Genomic DNA, 19,938 nt, shown 5'->3' with positions numbered 1-19,938 from the left:
AGTGGGCTTTTTCCAGCCTCCACATTCCGGGACACTACCTCCACACACCCTTAGACGACCTCCTCTCACCACTGAAGCGTTCTTTACCCCAGCACACCCACGGGTATTCACAATTACACCCACAGATACTCCTCTTTTGGTAAGAGCCATGAGCTTCGTCCCTGCCACAACAGCTCGCTCCAGGCAGGTGCTCGGCATTCATCTAGACACGGCAGAAACCACCCAACTCAGGAAAAATGCCAGATGTTCCAACAATAGATGTTACAGTTATCTATTTTTATTCTGGCAGCTCATCAAGGTTTTTATCATTTTTAGCTGTAAAATGAAGAGAGAGACCCTCTTATGGTAAAGTCCTGTTTTCCATGAAAAACTTTCACTCTCTCAAGCATGAGCAGCTTTCCTCTTGATTTGTGTCTGAACCATGAGAAAAAACATCACAGATGCAGACTGCATTGTACTAAGAACATATGCATGCTTTTAAATCACTTTTATCTTACTTTTTACTAATGTAACCCTGAAACATAAAATACATTCTTTTTTTTCATTCACTGTTATGGGAAGAACAGATGGTAAAAGGGTTAGATTAAAGTAATACAGCATGTCCATTAAAATAACCCCCACTGCTGGGTTGCTCCCTCAAACAGGAGTCGTGTTTACTATAAAGAATGGCTTGGGCTTCCACACATTGGAAATTATGGGGGTGGGGGGCGGTTCTCAAGGATAAACGTCAGGGTAAAAGAAAAACTAATGTCAGAATCAAATGCATTTTAAAATGGCAATTATGCAAGATATTTTGCTAATCTGAGAGGCTGACTGAAAACACATGCTTATGATAATGTAACTATGCAAGCAGTCAAGAGTCCATTTCTAACCTCAGTAAACTGTAGCATCCAGAAATTATAACCACCTGAAACTGCAAAGAGAATATCGAGTAGACATCACTTCTATATGCCTGTATGCCTACTAACGGCAAGTGAAAATGTTTTTGTTGTTGCTCCATTTCTAATTGTCTTATTATTCAACAGCAAGAATAATTTTTACAGAATATATACAAGAATAGCTAAGTATAACATGATTCCTATACAAGACTGTCAAACACTTAGCTTTGGAAAAGAACCCTCGTGAATTTTTTTAATGAAATTCAGTTTAATGACATATAGTTCCAAAACAGTTAAGCTAAAACAAACAAACAAACAAACACACCTTCCTCAGGAGAATTGGAGATTGGAGAATGCATTTCAAAGGAAAAAAAATCAATCTGAGTCACACTCCAGACAGTATGATGGCTTCACTAGAGGACCTGAGCAATAAATATTTTCATTTATACTATAAATAATGAGAAAGCAAATATTGACTCACAGTTCAATTATTAGAAACTTTAAATATTTGGGTCACGTCTTCCTTCATTTTAGAAAGTGGTATAAATGGTCAGCTTCTCAGAATCAATTTTTAAGAATGTGTTCACAAGATTTTTCACTCATTTTTCATTTCCTTCACTCAGAGTTCATTCAATTATTTATTGCGACGTTGTTTTTAACTTTAATCCACATTTTAGTTATTCTTAGCTCAAAGAATATTCTGGTGAGAAATCTTTTATACCTGTAAAATCCCTGATGTATTTCATGAAATAGAAACATGGGAAGTTTTTTAACATGCTTTAAATGTGGTTTGAAATGTCATAAGCCTTCTCTTAATCCGCCCCCCACAGTTACAAAAATGTTCCTGGGATTTGGTTCACTCATTTTTCTCACAGAAAAGTAACCACAGTCGACATCTCATTAGCTGTCAGGGTGAGGTACAGCTGGAAGGGAATCAGCACTCGGGCCAGAGGCCGGGTTTCCTCCAATGTAATTCTATAAGGAATCTCCTATAGAGGTCCATATGGAGAGAGCTGTTCCCAAACCATGAAATCCACGATTCACATCCTTTTGGAAATCCAAAGGTAAAGTCCTAAAGGCTTGCTGGAATTTTCATTGCACTGAAGATTTCAAACAGGTAATAAACACAGAAGAAATACTTCGATGAGCTTTTTAGTGCCCTGGCACACACAGCGATAAATGACCAAGAGCATCCCAACGTGCACAGATAATACAGACGTAGCTCTAGCCCATTGGGGAAATCCTGGGTTTCCAGGAGCAGTAGCTGCTCTTTATGGTAATCTCCTTCTATTATGGGCTTCCGGCATAAGCCAGATCCCCTTCCATCCTTTCCCCGATACTCTCACTCTGATTTTTCACATATAAATGGCAGATTAGATGGGCTTGGATTAGACGTGTACAGGTGGTGCCACCTGCTCCAGTGCCTTACTGCAGCTTTGTTTGGTGGTCTACTGGTTAATTCTGGGTCTGGACAAAGGACGGGCTGCCCAGGGGGCTCTTTGGCAGTGTCCTGTGATGCAGCTAACAGATTGGCAGGCATATTACTGGCCTTCTGCACACTGAAAGAGATCTATTGGATTTGCACTTTCGTGAAGAGGAATTGAAGTTCAGAGTCCTCTACTGAGTTAATCAATGCTGTCTGTAAGTGGAAGGATGGATCCTTTTCTTCTTCCAAGCCAAGCTCAGTAAAATAATAAGTACAACTACCATAACTATCTATTAAACAACATACATCAGAACCTTGACCTTCAAACACAGCCATTCCATGCACTATAATGTGCCTAAGGGGTCTCTTAAAAATCTGTAAAGGATGGAAAAGTTAAAGAAAGCTAGATTTCTTAAAGATATCCAAATCCAACATTCTTAACTCCAGAAGCTTCCCATTATGAGTGTGTCAAATCCCACCAAGGACTGTCGAATAAGGCGCTGCTCTCTTGAATTTTACTGTTTAGTTTTAACTAAATTTGATTTCATAGATTCCATTAAAATAAACTTTCCTGGACACATTTTGATGGGGGGGTTCAGCCATTCCTTCTTTGTTCCACTGGGCGGCAGAATCGTAAATTCCAGCCATCACCTCCATGAAGCTAGAAACAGAGGCCTGAATTTGATTTAGCACAGCTGTTCTACCCGCTGCCCAATTTCTTTTTTGACACTACATCTCCCCCAGATCCAAACCATCCTGCGTTCTGGAATAGAGATGTGTTTAACACGAATTATGGCTTATGGCCAAGGGTCTGCGGGGACGCCAGGTGACGCTGCAGCTGCGCTGTGGGTGGTGCGTAGGATTTAAGCGCAATAGGAAAGGTGTCCTCAGGCAAAGGCCGCAGCAGACACCGTAGCAGACACCACAGCACACCCCAGCTAGAGTGATAGCTGGTGTTGGGGTGGCTGAGTGAGTAGGCAGAGGTGAAGACGTAGCCTGGGTCAGAGTGTAGAGATTGGACCTCACTCTATAACCCTTAAGGAGCTTCTGTGGGTTTTTTCTACAGAGCGGTAGAGTGATGGGAAGATACATGACACCCGCAGTGTTTCAGAAAGGGGACTCTGGCAGGACGGGTCAGAGAGCAGAGGCACAGTTAGGAGAATGGGAATGTGGTCTGAATGTGGGGGGCTGTTCTGGAGAACCTGTCACCAGACAAAGGCAGTGGGGATGGGGCAGAAAGGAGCCAGGGGCCAAGAAGCATCATGAAGGAACATGACCCTCAGAGGCCGTTTAGGTCCTGAGAATCCCAAACCAAACCAAACAAAAATATTTTAAGAGACTTTTCCCTTTTATATAGAAATATATCCCTCATAGAGCATAAAACTACTAAAGGTGTGGTACAAAAATGTATGTAGCTTATTAAAAGGAGAATAAGACAGGGACCTAGAAAGCATGTACTAACCATGGGAACAGAGGCCTGGAAGTAGGGATGTGCCCGTAAACACAGACTGTTCCTGAGGCGGAAGACAGAGCCAAACAGCATCTCTTGCACAAACACTCACATCAATGCAATTATTTTGTAATTAAAATGCACACACACACAGCAAATATCAGCTGTCACATCTTTCCATTGTTGCAGCACTGGAAATGACAGAGGAACCTGAAGACTAGAAATCCCACTTCAAAATGGGATGGGGACGGTCCAATGCCCCCTGAGTGTGAGTCACAGAGTACCTGTTCACAGTTCTGCTCTAGAAAGAGCCTGTAGCTTCTACCATCACTAATTCCTCCTCAGCACCTGGGTGTTCAGTTTGTGCTGAAGGATATTGGTGAAATCATCTCTAGGTTGGTTGTGTATGTGTCCTTTGCCTCTTTACATAGGTTATACATGCCTTAGTAGCAGAATATTTTCCTTCCTACGGTCTTTATATCTCTGAAGACAACTAACAGAGTATTCTGACTCTTTTTCTTGTATGTATTTATTCAATCACTCCAACATTTAGTGAGGAAATAGGTGGCAGACACCATATTGGACACTGGTCAGAGGGGGAGATTAAACAGACATGGCTACTACATTCAAAGATATTATAGGCCAGAAGATAAGATATGACATATCCAGATGGTGATAGAATATATATTATTTTAAATAGAGGCGAAAAGAAAATATAACTCATTTATATATCATGAAAGAGCTAGCACTCAATCTGGGCCTTCCAATAGGAAGAATTTTGAAAGATGCATAAGCTCAAGCATGGAGGTGGGGGAAGACAAGGCATTCAGCAAACAGTGAGCCCAGGGGTCTGTCTGGTTCATAGGGTTCAGGTAACTCAGGACTAAATTATAGGTGCTGGTGAGTGACAGCCAGGGTTGCAAAGGTCTGCAAGCACTGACATGGTCTTTTAAGGTCAATGTGAGAAACAGGGCAGACTGGAAAGAAAATGTCCCAAACTGGGGAGAGAAGTAAGATGTGGTGCAATGCTCCACTGAGGGAGTTCTTAGGATACAGACAATTGGAAAAGAAGGGTAAATCAGTGAAGAGAGAGAAAAACACATCTGGGATATTGAGCATCAGTCTGGTCCTTGAAGGGGAACCCGAAGGGTACAGGACTTTATTAACTGCCATGCCCTGGCCCCATTGCAAACCCTGCAAACAGGAATAAACTCGAACTCACTGATAACTCCCCATGGCATGCAGGTCTCTAGGTCTAGAGGTCATTCGCTGTCAGCCCCCAACTCCCATCTCCAGACCACTGCTGAAAGGGCCGGTCAACCCCCAATGCACAGCATCATTGCCACCACCACATGCCTTTACTGCGTACATACCACACTGTTTACATTCCCCATTTACATTTCTATCTTCCCACTGTATCAGTAAGCCCTCTGGGGCAAGGACTATATCCCCAAAACATCTCTCCACTCCAGTTTCTTTCTTCACCTTCCCTGTCACCTTCCCGCACTCTGATCCATTTATGCACTCTTCAGTATCTGCTAAGGACTTCTGGGTAGCCAGGGCAATCTGGTTATCAAGAGCAACATCTCCTGTCCTAATGGACCTTAGAATCCTCATTAACTGCTCCCCCCAAAGATTTCTTCCTTTCAGCGTCTCATTTTTGCTAAGTTTCATTCTACCTCCCTCATTTATGCCATTGCTTTTATTTTTTCCTCTCATTGGTCTTTTCTTATTCAATAATATCTTGCTACCTTATTTATAAATCTAATACGACTAAATCTAGTCATCTGTTTATTTAATTTTTGAGAGATTTGTTGTCATTGTATTCTCATTCTTGGGAATACATTTTTGTGACATATATTACACTATATGTTACATATAGTTACTATTATGTAATAGTATAATTAGAAAGCAATGAAAGTATATATAGTTAAGTATATATAGTTAAGATATGGGTAAACTAACAAAAAAGCAAATGGCCCTATTTCTAATCCACAAACCTAGTTTATCTACTGCAAATATGGACTTTACCTTTGCTAATATCTTTTTTAAATGTTAGTATATCTGCTTTTATTTATTTATATTTAGAGAGAGGGGAAGGGAGGGAGAAAGAAAGAAAGGGAAACATAAATGTATGGCTGCCCATCACGCACCCCTGCTGGGAATCTGGCCTGTAACTCAGGCGTGTTCCCTCACTGGGAATCAAACCAGCGACCCTTTTTTTCACAGGCCAGCACTCAGTCCACTGAGCCACACCATCCAGAGCCCTTCACTAATATCTTATACTATCATGCTCCAAAGCACAGTGAAAGACAAAGAAATCTCCTATAGCGGCTTAGGGAGACTGCACCAGAAACCACCACTTTTGCCTCTCCCCTTTGGTGTTCTCTTTCGTCTCATCACCCCTTCTATCCATCACACACTAAAAAGTCACCTCTCTCTGTGGATCACCTTAATCAGACTGCTCCTTCACCCTGTACATCCCCTCAGCCAGTTCATGTGTCCTTCACAGCAGACTTCAATTGCCTATTTCAAACAAAGCACCCAGGTTCCTCCTGAAACCCACGTGCTGAGTGAGGATGGAGAAGCAGGGATAGCGACAGGTAAATCTGGGAGTCTAAGAAAGCTGATTAATGGGGAAGTGTGTGACCAGAAAGCGATCCCATAAAGCAACTGTGGAGAAAACCTGTTAGTAATCAGGGAAGGATGGGCACCAGGCAATGGCCCCTGGATGCCTCTGTTTGCCCAGCCATACGATGTTTAACTCAGTGCAAGGGTTAATCAAAACCAAAGCACAAATCTGTAACGCAGACACCTCAGCTTGTGGAGCAAAATGCTTTACCTTAGGAAGATGATCTAGAAACACCATGAAGATCCATTCTACTAATCCAATGTTTCTATAGAAAAGGCAAGCTAATCTCAAATTCCTACATGGTCAGAAGATATAAATAAGCCTGTATTCTTCAGAATAGAATGTACATATTACACTGTACATTGAAAGAATTTCTGAAAAGATAATCTTGGTTTTTTGTAGCATGTATTAATATTTGTTTCTTGTTAATGGTTAAGGGTTACATACAAAACACGAAATGAAGGGAGGGATAGCTGTCCTGGACGTGGTAAAAGTACTACTATATATAAGGGAAAACTCTACTTGAGAAATTCTTGGTCCTTCTTTTCTCTGTGATTTATAAAGTCAGCATTGCAGTCACTGGTGTATTTTTGAGGCCAACCAAACCTTTGCAGAAAGAGAGTTTCCACATTTATCAAAAGGAAGCCAGATTGCTGGAAATGAAAATTAAGAGGGTTCTATGGGATTATTTAAAGCAACAGATGTGGAGTAAAACCTGCAAGTGTTATAGTGTCTCTCTAGCAAGTGATTAAGTACTTTCAGATTTCAGAAGCATACACCACCTCATGCTCGCACTGTTGTTGCAGAATTATGTAGTGGGTTGGTTATTGGTGACTAGGGAAAAAACAAAAGGAGGGCATGATGATGCAGTAAAATGAGAGGGTACACACTGTCTGCAGTAAAGATAACAACTGTAAACATGCCAATCTGAGAAGTTTAAAAGGAAACTGGAATCAGGAGGCAATTTATTCATGATGAACATGGTTAAAATATGGCAAGATAGCTTCAACTGTACCAGAGTAGCTATGACTAGGTCCGCAAAGTAGGTGCAAGATATTTTTAGCAATCGCTACTAGTAGTTGTTAGAAATAAAGTCTGAGAAATAAGTTCTATGCTCAACATTTAAAATTCAATAGAATGATGAAAAGCTAGGCTGCTATCTTCATGCAATCCAATAACAATGCAATACAACTGTCATAATGGGAAGATGGCCGGTACGCAGCAGCAGAGTAGCTACCTTCGGAGTCTTTGGGATTAACTATACTATTTCTTACAACAACTTTTCTAAAACAATTCTATTTTCACCTCTCTTATTCCAAGTAATAGCTAGAGGTGCAAAGGCAATGGAGTCATTCCTTAAGTCACTCATTCATTAAGTGACTCTAATAAAATCAAGTCTAAAATCATTCCCAAGGGCTCCCATACCAGGAGGGGACCTGAAAGCTCACCTGCCACTGCAGACAAACTGGGTGGTGGCAGTGAACTACAATTTGTGCATGTCTTGCATGCTCAAATCAGGGTGCTGCAATAATTCCCGAAGCCAGTGTTACTGTTTGCCATTCATCAGACATCTGTTAGAAATTTTGACATATGTCCAATACATAATAGAGCAAAAAAGCAAATAAATAATATTGATAGAATAATTGAAGCACCATATTTATAACTAATAAAAGGAATAAATCTGTTACCCTGTGAGCTTGGTTTTGCTGTAGAAACTGCCTCTATAAAAATATGGTAAAAATTTGCATGCTAAAAATATGTAAACACTGAAATAACTAAAAAAAATATTATCTTTATTTTTGAGAAAGGAGGAAGAACCACTTAAAATTAAATACAATTAAAAGCTTAATCATTCAGTAACTAAAAAATGCATTTATCATGTGTCTATTAATAATGTATAAATGAAAATTCAGTACAAGTGTATAATTAGCTATAAAAGTAAGCTTTAATTTTTATTCAAGTATAGTTGACATACTGTATATTAGTTTTATGTATACACTATGGTGATTCAACATTTCTATTCCTTACAATGTGATCATAACAGTATTAGTCTAGTAACCATTTGTCACCATAAAAGTTATTACAATAATATTGACTATTTTCCGATGCTATATATTACATCCCTGTGTCTATACATATACATTATGTATATCACTGAAGGTTTGTACCTTGTATTCCCCTTTACCTTTCTCATCCATTCTCCCACCACTCTCCCGTCTGGCTACCTTAGGTATGTTCTCTGTACCTATGAATATGTTTTTGTTTTATTTGTGTTTTGTTTTGTTTTGCTTTAAGATTCTACAGGTACCTGAACTTAGTACTTGTCTTCCTCTGTCTGACTTAGTGCACTCGGCATAATACCAGCTAGGTTCATCCATATTGTTGCAAATGATAAGAGTGTCTTCTTTCTATGGCCGAGTAATATTCCACTGTATAAAGACACCACATCTTCTTTATCCATTCTTCTATCGATGGACACCTAGGTTACTTCCGTACATTGCTATTGTAAAAAATGCTGCAGTGAACACAGGGGTGCATGTATCTTTCCAAAAGTCAGCCTACTAAATGGGAGGAGATATCTGCAAATGATACATCTAATAAGGGGTTAATATCCAAATATACATAAAGAATTTATGCAACTTAACATCAAAAAACAAACAATCTAATTTAAAAATGGCCAGAGGACCTGAACAGACATTTTCTTCAAAGGAGGCATACAGATGGCCAACAGACTTACAAAAAGATGTTCAGCATCACTAACCATCGGGGAAATACAAATCCAAACCACAATGAGGTATCACCTCACACCTGTCAGAATGGCTGTCATCAAAAAGACAACAAATAACAAGTATTGTGTTAGTGGGGATGTGGATAAAAAAGAGCCCTCGTGCACTGTTGGTGGGACTGTAAATTGTTGCAGCCACTAAGGATGACATTATGGAGGTTCTTCAAAATTTTAAAATAGAACTTCCACACAAACCAGTAATTCCACTTTTGGATATTTATCTGAAGAAGTGGTAGGCTTTAAAATATAATCTCAAAATAAATCTGTAATGATCAAAATACATCTATAACAAGAAGAGGTGCAAGCAGCTAAAGACAGAAATTTACCCATTCTTCCAGCACAAAGCATTTTACTTCAGTAAAAACTAGTTCAGGCTTTCACAGACCCACATCAGGACTAGCAAAATGAGCCTCCTACGTACTTTGCTTTGCTTCAACCATGTTAACGCTTTCCTTTTCTGTTCAAAACCCTTACTGGCCCTCCACAAAACAAACTCTAAACTCTTTGGTCGGCAGAGAGTTAGCACCATTCAGTGCTTCCAAACGTGTCACCCCTAAAGTCCTATCCACAGGGACTTACCCTCCCCCACTTCCCCTCTAAGCCCAATCACTCGAACGATGCATTCCTGCATCTCTTCATAATCTTGGGCATCCTGAAGTGGCCCTTCCTTTCCCTTATATCCACACAGCTGAATTCTACCCTCAAAACCAGATCACCCCCAACACCTTCCCCAGCCATCGAGACTAGTAGCTGATACCACTCATAAAGCACTTTGTATACACCACCACCTACACACTATGTATTCAAATAGATAACTTATCCCAACTGTACTATAAATGTCAAGGACACTTTTCATGTCGCTTCTTTATATTCAACCCCTGCCCTCCTTTACCACCATGGCCAGTATAGCATCTTTCTAGCAAGTGCTCAGTTAGCATCTACTGAGTCCAAGACATAATGCATGAAAATGAAACCTAGTATCCCTTAATAACAGACAGATAATATGAGCCAAAGAAGGCATTTGAGCAGCTCGATTATTTTTTTCTTTAACATTTCTGAGAATTTGGAATTCAGGATGATGGCACTGAGCTGTTGTCCTTCAACCCTGGATGTCCTGCTTTTTCAGCGTGTCCCCAGAGGATCCTCGGCTCCCCCCACGACAATTCACTACAAATGCCTGTTCCCTTGTCTATTAGCAACCCATGTACTGGGAACTCGAGTATCCAATGACTTTCCCAGGGCCATGATTATCTGAAGTAAACGTGATTAAAGAATAACCTTTACTAGATACTTAGATGTTAATAAACTTAATTCATGACTGCAATTTCAAATGAAACATAGGGCCAAAATTCTAAAAACTACATTTATATACACATTAACCACAAAAATGAACATACTAATGTCAAGAGAAATGCCATGTAGACATATGTGTGTGCTTGTCAGCGGTTTTTATACTCGTAGAACACTTCTAGAACCAAGCCCAATTTGGGGAAGGGAAATGGGGGTGTAAAAGGGAGTTCTTTTACTTTCCACTATTCTGTATTACTTGTTTTTAAACTATGGAACATGTTTAACTTTCAAACTCACTCATTCCCCTCACACACACCTAAGAAGCAGCCTAATGGCAGTGAAAACATTTTTAAAAACAAGTAGTTATTCCACCGCTAGAGTAAACTAACAAAAATTTTAGACATTAAGAGCCGAGCATGAAAGAGAACATAGACAGTGAGGCCTTGGAAGTTCAGTGAGGAGATTTTGTTGTTGTGGCTTAATTTCTGTATAATGGACAAACTCCTTCTTAACTTAGTACTTCCTAATTTAAATTCTTTCATCTACATGTCCCACATTCCCATATATTTAAGTACAGAAGTACCAAAATATATGACCCACCCTTTCAAGTCGTAAAAGGGATAGTAAAACTTTTCCTAAGGTACAAGACACTAATAAGAAAAGCTTCTCAGACTTCAATAAAAATCCCCCCCTCCACAGTGATTTTAACTAAAATGCACTTTATGGGTAAAGTATTCAGTCCTCATAACAGAAAGTGTTCCCTGGAAAACATCTTTTGGTCTTTTGTGGGAGACTTTAAACCACGTGACATAGTCTCTTGAGGACCATGATCTACTCACCTTCACACACAGAGTCACTAAAATAAATAATCTAGCAAACAGTAGCTTCTTAGTGACCATTAGGTCAATGATGACATTTCCTTGAACAGTATACACTTGTAGAAATTAACAGACTAATATACTGTGGTGAGTGTGGAAATAATCACTTCTGTATGCTCTAGATGGTCATTTTTACATTACAAAATGTATTAAAAACATAAATGCAAAAGGCCACCTTGATGAAATGACTCCAAATCCAGTTTGGCTTTATACGAGCCCAGAAATCATCTCATGAGTTACTCACAACAAACTGCAGGCAGTTCGATGTGATGTCCTAAAAGGGCAGGATGGAGGTGAGTAGTCACAGGGTACAGGATACTGGGATTGGAATCGGGGTTACCCAGGTCTGTCCTGCTCCCTTCAGGGCAGGAAAGAGTTGTGAACACAGCTTGGCATTGTCTAGTTTCTATATCTCAGTGACTGATCAGACAATAATTTTTTCCTTTCAAGAATCTGGACTCGTCTTTGTACTTTGCAGGGTTTCTGGAATGCCTTCTCTGGGTCTCATCGGCTCACCATCTTGCAAAGATGAGAAGAGCTGCTTTTCCTACCATTCCTACCATCTGGAAGACCGTCTCTGTTTCACTCCTCCCCATAAAAAGCCCATCTGTGCTCAAATCTCAGGATAAAATACATCCTTGGTCTTTTGCCTCCATTCTTTAGTTTCCTTCGACTTCAGCTCCTATCCTAAGATTCACTTCTTCTACATCAACCTCTTCTCTTCCATAGTTTGCTATGCTAGCTCCACCTTTCTGGTTAGTCATTGTGGGGAATAATTTGGGGATCAGTCTCCTTGAAATAACAAAGTTATGGTCATGACTACAGACTGAGACTCTCATAACCTTTATATAAAAGCAGCAAACCACAAGATCACATCAAATTTTACTAGCACAGTTAATTTAAAGAAAGAACAGGAAAAAGAAAATAGTTTTAGAAAGCTTTTCAGATTTTTAGAAGTTTTAAATTAATTAGAACCAGGTAATTTCAAACATACTTCCTCCATGACAGGACCAAACCAGGTCACAAAGAAAGAAATTTGCAAAATGACAATGCACATACCTGAGGGTATGGGGAAGTCCTGGATTTTGACTTTGAACTGGAGAGTCTGGACTTGGCCCCCTTCCTGCTGTCAGGCATGGTAGGAGTGGAGTTGCTGGCATAGGAGAAGGTTGGTTTGGAGGCTGAGATCTGGTCCAGGGAGAGTTGTAGCCCTTTGTACTCTGTGTCCCTGCAAGTGGGAGGACATAGGCCTTAGTCAGTCACCATGGGCAATGGAATTCATATATTCTCTCACCAGGAATGACAGCAATCTGTATTTGAAAAGGAAGCAAGCGGTAGTTGGCCATATACCTGGTTTCCACAAACACCAGGATTATTTTAGAAATGCCCAATATTTAACTCGTGTGTATGAATATAGCTGCCACCTATGTCACAACCAAGTTACGTTACATGCTCATGAAAATGTCTTCATTAAATTTTTTCCTTATTTTTATAAGTTGGAAAAAAACCATAATTCGACCTCTCTGAGCTTTTGTGTCCTCATTGGTGAGGTGCTTAAACAACCTGCTCTGAACATTTCTTGTGTGGGGTGAACTCAAAAGACAACTGGCCATCTGATGCTATCTGGTTATTAGCAAGAAGAATGTCTTCTATCAGCAGTTCCAAGATCCATAATTCTGATAAACATTCCATATATTCTTATAGCTAGCCAACTAATGTAACCTGGTTTACAAGTAAGTTAAATATCCCTAACTAATTCAGTTACCTTAGGGTATATTTTATCACCAGTTCTTTGCATTCCTTCCTTCATTCGATAAATATTTATTAAGCTCCTAATATATAACAGATTTTTTTGCTATGTGGTGCTGAAAGGGGAGTAAGAAATGTAAAGCCTCCACTCTTGTGCAGATTATAATCTATTTGGGAAAAGATGGTAAACAAAGAAAGCAGCATACCTGCAGACTGGTAGGGCGGAGATAAAGTGTGTCTCTCAGAGAGTTCTTTGCTCTCTGCACCGGAAGCAAAAAGCCCCAAGCTCCAAGGCCAATTTGTAACCACCTCTAGCAAGTTCTCATGGCAGGTATTTTGTGCAACAAATTCCACTGGCTTCTGGTATTTTTCTTATAATACTTTTCCTTTTCTTTAATGGGTTCACCTTTTTTAAAAATGTATATGCATTTTACAACTCTCTGGATTGGGGGTATGTATGAAATATAATAAATTAATAGCATTACATATGAAAAAGTGACTGGCAGATTTCCATGGATCAGCAAATATTCCTTCATGTTTTTTCCTTTCCCCTACTTGTTCTTCTACAGGAAGGTCAGGCAAAAGCAAAAGCATAATTCAGGCAAGGAGACCCTCAAGTGACTAGGAATAGAAACCAACTAAAACAGGTTCAATAATATCACCACCACAAACTACAGTCTAGTGATATATGTCAGCAAATTGCAATGGCTTCATATCAGATCATCCATCTACTCAGTGCAAGTAAAAAGAAAATCTCCTACGTGAGCAACAAAAATTTAGAAGGTGGGCATGTACTTTGTCTTTCAGGCGTGGGCCGCCCGATCGGTCCCTGGTCTGCTTTCCTGCTCCAATCAACTCCTCCTGAGGACAACACACAACACAGACTCTGAGACTCCTTGGTCAGAAACTCAATGTCCCCCTCCCAAAACATGGAAATGTGGTTCCCACCTATATTTCTGACAATGTTTCAAATTTTTCCTTCATTAGCCTCTCACTTCATCCAAAACAGTTCTCCCCAAACACCTCATACTTTCCTGACTGCCCCTGTTTGTACCTATAAACTCCTTTTACAAAAAACTACCTTAAATCCCATTTGCCTCTCTGGAGGCCTTCCGACTGCTAACCCCAGTAATTCCTTCACTACATGTTCACCGAGTGTCTCTGTGTGGGCTCTGTTCTAGGGCCTGAGGAGACACCAGTGAACAGAAGGAATTAGTCACTGTCTTCATGAAGAAGTCACCAGGACCAGTTCCTGAGGGAAGTATGGATGGCATGAGAAACTATCTTTTTCTTCCTCTAACCTTGGTTTTTCAAGTGATTATGTATTATCTTTCCCAGTCGATCTAAGTTCTTAGAGGACAAGAATCAAGAGCTACTTCGCTGCATTCCAATGCTACTTGCGCAACATTTCACACAGATGGAGGAGGGGAAAGACACAGTTGCAAAGAAGAAAGAATTGTTTACCCCAGTCAGTACCAGCAACTTCCAGCCCAACAGCTTTTCTCTGTGGCAAGAGATCCTTGTGGCTCTAAATCCCCTCCCCCACTTGCCCTGAGGTCACATGTGCGAGGGAAGACTGAGAGCCAGGGAAGATTGGCTCCGACAGTAGGTCTCCAACCAACACAGGGCACCTTCTGTGTCACATGGGGTCCTGTCCACTGGACAGCAGAGTGTCCACCCAGTCCTTGCCTGGCAGGACCTGGACTGACAGCAAAAATCATGTATCACTAAAAATATGGCTAAATAATTATTCACTCATTCCTAATGCAACATTTTAGCATAGGAACTTCATGGCTGCAGGTTGAGAGTCAATAAGAATTCCTTTTTTGCTGTCATTGCACACTCTGACTCCACAACTACGCACTTCAACTACCTGAAAAAGTTTCTCCAAAATTTTTGCATAGCTTCCAATTACAGAAATACTCCAGATTAAATAGGGTTAAATCCCATTTTGAAACCACAAATGATTTGAAATTCTAAATATTCACATGAAAGCTCTAATAAATATAATTTATGCAAATACCCTTAATAAATTAATAAAAAGGCTTAACGTTTAGAAACACATCAAAAAATACTAAAAAGAACCCACCACACTGTAGAGAAGGCTGTGAAGTCAGGTGGATGAGGGTTTGCGCCATTTTGTGTATTCAACCCATTTAAACCTTGGTTTTCTCACCATCACTCATAGGGATGTGGTGAGGGTTAGATGAAGTATTATCTGAAAACCTCACAACACAGTACCTAGAACATAGTAAGCGCTCCATTAATAGAGCATTATTTCTTAACTCCCACATTCTGTGGTACTTTTTCATACACGATTTCCCCAGAACAGTAGCTTCACTTTAATAGTAATGGTAATCCATTTCATTACCAATGCCTCCTTACACTGCATTTTTTTCTACCCCAAACTCATTCTAATTTGCTCTGTTAGTTTTTGGCCTCTAAGCTCAATGGTCAAAACACTTACTAAGGTAGGTTCTTTACTGCTAAGTCAGCAAACGGGGACCGCGGAAGAGCACAGACTCAACACTCTGAGAAGAGTTCAGCCTGTTCAAAAGTCTAACAGCTCAAAAGATGTGTTCAGATGAAAAGCACAATAAAAAAATCCCCACTTAAAGACATTTTAAGTGTGGTTGATGTGCTGCCAAGAGGAGCTTTGAATGGCAAATTCACTGAGAACAAAGCATTTGTTTTATTTTTGGAATTCTATTAAATTGAGTATTTCATTTGTATAGATTAAAGGGCTAGCTGCTTATGGGAATCACATTACAAGCTCCATTTCCCTCCTCCCAACGCAGAGACAAAGAAGAGTCTGGCCCTACCTTTCCCCCCTCCCCACGCTAAGGCACGTTCTGGTGTCACACACATCCTCAAAGCTAGCTGTTGCGTAGCAAAATCAGGGGTATGCACAGCAGTGCTTCCCTATGGAGCTGAACAAAATGCAATACTTGGGCACACAGAGCTTCGACTCTAAAATGGGTATGGGGAGGAATTTGACTTAGCTGACTTTAATAAAGGAAGGACACAGCCTGCTCTACTTCTGCAGCTTTCTCCAAAGTGCCACACTGACTCTGGGACTCCACAGGTAACCACCTCTCTCACGCAGTTCTCCCAGACATGATTGCCATATTGAAAGATGAACGACAGCATACACCTCCTGGCATATTTTTGAAATAGCTACTGATAGCAATTTACATTTGTTTTCTGTTTCTCCCTTTAAGGACTTGTATCAGAGCTCAGACATCCGCAGGTACCTCAGCTCTGGAAACAGTGTGAAATGGGCAATTTGCAAATCGCTAGGACATAGGCTCATCAATCTCACCCATATTTGCACAGACCAAAGTAATCCTCTTATTCCATTATGGACAGTCAGAAATCATTCAATCTGCAGAATTAATGATTTGAGACCACTCTAAACTTTACAATAGTCATGTACACATTTGGAGTTACTGACATTCCAATAAAAGGAACCATTTTTGCATCATTGGCCTTCTTTCTTCCCTTAAGAAATAGGCCATACCCACTCACAAGGTAAATACCACCTTGCTGTATGGGCAGCTCAGTGTGACACCCTTGCAAAGCAAATAGAAGGTGCTTGCACCACTAACAGGTTCTATCAGCTTCAGGGAAATGCATTAATATTTCTATCATTTCAAGTGGGAAAAATGCCTCAATGATGCTGACAGCAGCACTAAACACATTTACAACCTTCAAGTGGGCTGGAATGAATGCACAGAGAAAAGGTAACAATATTTTATCAGTTCATGTTGAATGAAAGTTCTTTGCAAGAATTTTCCTCTTCAGTCTGCCATACCCTATTCTACTTGCATTTTAGACAACTGAGTTTGGCTTCCTGACCTACTAGGTTTAGAGCTGGCCATTCTGGAGCTTCTTTGTTGACTTTATGTTATGTGGCAATTCTTTAAAAATGTTGCCAGATTTCCCAAATGAGCTATTTTTTTAAACAGCTGAAGGTGATCGAGTTACTGAGGAAAATGTGGAAACAGACATACAATTGATTTGGTTCCAAAGTTACTGACTGAAATAAGCAGGGGATTGCATTAAACCATGATCAGATTAAGTGGGAATGACTGTGCCTAATTACTAAACTTTTTCATTGGATTCTAGAGTCACTGTTACATGAAGTGCATAACCTTCTTTAAATTCTGGCAGAGTTCCTGCCTGGCCACTGGGTACACCTCCATAGCAGAGACCTACTTCATACCTCATTTTCAAGCTCCCTTGGAGCCCAGAAGGGAGAGCTGACGGGGAGGATTCTGTACTGTGAGGGGATCCCGGACTAGGACAGTCTGCAGGGAAATTAGGCTCGGGCACCCTTGGAAAAGTAATAGTGTCACACTAATAAGTGGATTTGCATTTGCTCCTTGTGATTTTCTCCATTAGAGTTGGAGGTTTTAGTAGTTCTCGAAAAAGTCTTTGGTACATTGAAAAGTCACTGTTACATAAACATTGCCTCTGCCCCCGAATGTCTTTCTCCTCAACTTTGTAGGTTTTATCCAACATGCTATGGCGTGGATGGCACCACAAAGGTAAGAGACGGCTTAGGGACAGTCTACTATCACACTGTCGCTTCAAGAAAGACAGACATGGGTGCAAACAATAGGCAAACGATAACAACCAAAAATTAATTCAAAAGCTGTACGGTGCCAATAAGATGTGGCAAGTTAACTATCTTCACAACAGGGATTGTGTCCCACCTTTGAATCACCTCATGACACAGCTGAAATATAGCTAAATACAGACCTGCTACCACACTGCATCTGAATTTGTTTCCTTATCCCCACGGGCCACAGTGATTTCTCCCTCTTCCCTCCCCTGAGCTCCTATATCACTGAGCTGCCTCTCCTAACCATGCGGTACTTCCAGTTCTGTCCCACAGTGTGACGGATGGCATATCTTGACAACAACCTCCTGAATTCCACCTCCTACGACAATCTCTACTTGCTGTCTAGCACGATATCTTACAGAGAACAGATACTTACTTGCAAGTGATTAACAAAATAATTCTCATTGCAATTAACTTATTCATCTCAAATCCAAATGACTGAAAATTTTAAAAACTGGCAAATCTTTCTGCATAAATGAGAGATACCTGCTAAGGAAGCAAATTTATGTGAAGGGTTTTTTAAATTCCTAGTATATAATTAACAATGATCATTCTGAAATGCTGTGAGGTCCTAAATCAAAGAAACAAATTATGTGTTATTGGTTTTTGTTATGTATATTAATACAGTGCACTTAATTTTTATAAAGTTATAATCCAGGCAGGACATATACGACATTTAGGCAGACTAAAACATGAGATTAATTCAATCCTCAACCATTTACTTGAAACTATTACAAACATACTGAAGAAGTGAGGAGCAATGGTATTTATTGCACTTTAAACTCCCAGGAAAATAACTTCTACAAATTAGTAATAAATACAATACCTCCTCAATAGGAAGACGAGAAAAGGATGTAAACAATGCACAAGTTGCTGAGAAATAATTTTTAAAGGGCTAGCCTCACTAGTAACAACCCAGATGAACAAAGGCATCTGTCAGATGTCATTTTTGCCTTTCGAACTGTCAAAGTTTGCGGGGAGGAAGAGCAATATCGACATGAGAGGGAAACATTGATTGGTTGCTTTTTGTAAGCACCCCAACCAGGGACCAAACCCACAACCCGGGCATGTGTACTGACCAGAAATTGAACCCACAGCCTTTCATTTTGCAGGACAACACCCAACCAACTGAGCCACATCAGCCAGGGCAGGTTCATTTTTTTTTAATGACAATAAATTCCAGTGAAAATAAGTTGAAATAAATAGGCATTCTTACATACAGTTGGTAAGAGAATATACTGGAAGTATTTATCAAGAGTCTTAAGAAGTCCATGCCTTAAACCCAGTAGTTGTACTTCTAGGAATAAATCTTATAAAAATAATCAGAGATAAACATCAAAAGTCTGTATACGAGAGTGTTATCAGCATAATTTCTTATAATTCACTATAAATAATAAAGCATTTATAAATAGAAATAACCAGTATAAACATCATTTGTGGTACACTCACATAATAAAATATTATGCAGTTATTAAATTTTGTTACTCTAATGACATAAAAATACTATTAATAAAATGAAAATTCATCTTTTAAAAAAATATTTTATTTACTTATTTTTAGAAAGAGGGGAAGGGAAGGGAAGGAGAAAGAGTGGGAGAGAAACAGCAATGTGTGGTTGCCTCTCATGTGCCCCCTACTGGGGACCTGGCCTGCAACCCAGGCAAGTGTCCTGACTGGGAATCGAACTAGTGACCCTTTGGTTCACAGGCCCGTGGTCAATCCACTGAGCTACACCAGCCAGGGCTTATCTTTTTAAATTAACATGTATAGTGTACACATGTATATGCAACATGTACTATATTTGCATGTACATGAAGTGAAAGGCAAAAAAACTAAAAAAGTGTCAATAGTGGATATCTAGAAAATAGAATAAAGATATTCTTTATCTTTTCTCTGTACTTCTATGCATTATCTTCATTTGTTCTAGAAAAAACATTTATTACTTTTATAATCAGAAAAACTATTTCCTTAAAAAACCACTAATCAAGGCAAAGTTTAGGTACTCTTGCTTCATATTGAAATGGTTCCCAAATTGCTTTGCTTTATACTTTCAGGGTTTATTCTATGTGAATAATATTGAATGGCAAAAGATAAAGCACTATTAAACTTCTTTCCCACAGGTTCAAGTTCCCAGGCACACCGTTTATCGTTTTTAAATGTGCACATGCCCGAATGCTCTCTCAGTGCCTATGCACTTCGCTCACTTTCTGCTGTCTTTTTCGC

General features: G+C 39.8%; 1 protein-coding gene across 2 annotated transcripts in view; it reads right to left on the bottom strand.

Moving 5' to 3' along the window:
- The window catches only part of SIM1 (SIM bHLH transcription factor 1), a 72,363-nt gene that overhangs the window by 17,953 nt on the left and 34,472 nt on the right, over positions 1 to 19,938 (bottom strand). For both annotated transcript variants that reach the window (XM_037059709.1, XM_037059708.1), the window contains exon 10: positions 12,399 to 12,567. In XM_037059709.1, the coding sequence (XP_036915604.1) occupies positions 12,399 to 12,567 (169 nt within the window). The remainder of the gene's footprint in view (positions 1 to 12,398; positions 12,568 to 19,938) is intronic.

The sequence above is a fragment of the Sturnira hondurensis genome, unplaced genomic scaffold (assembly GCF_014824575.4).
Source record: "Sturnira hondurensis isolate 20B ecotype Veracruz unplaced genomic scaffold, ASM1482457v3 Scaffold0011291, whole genome shotgun sequence".
NCBI lineage: Eukaryota > Metazoa > Chordata > Mammalia > Chiroptera > Phyllostomidae > Sturnira > Sturnira hondurensis.
This window is presented reverse-complemented; position numbering and strand designations above follow the sequence as displayed.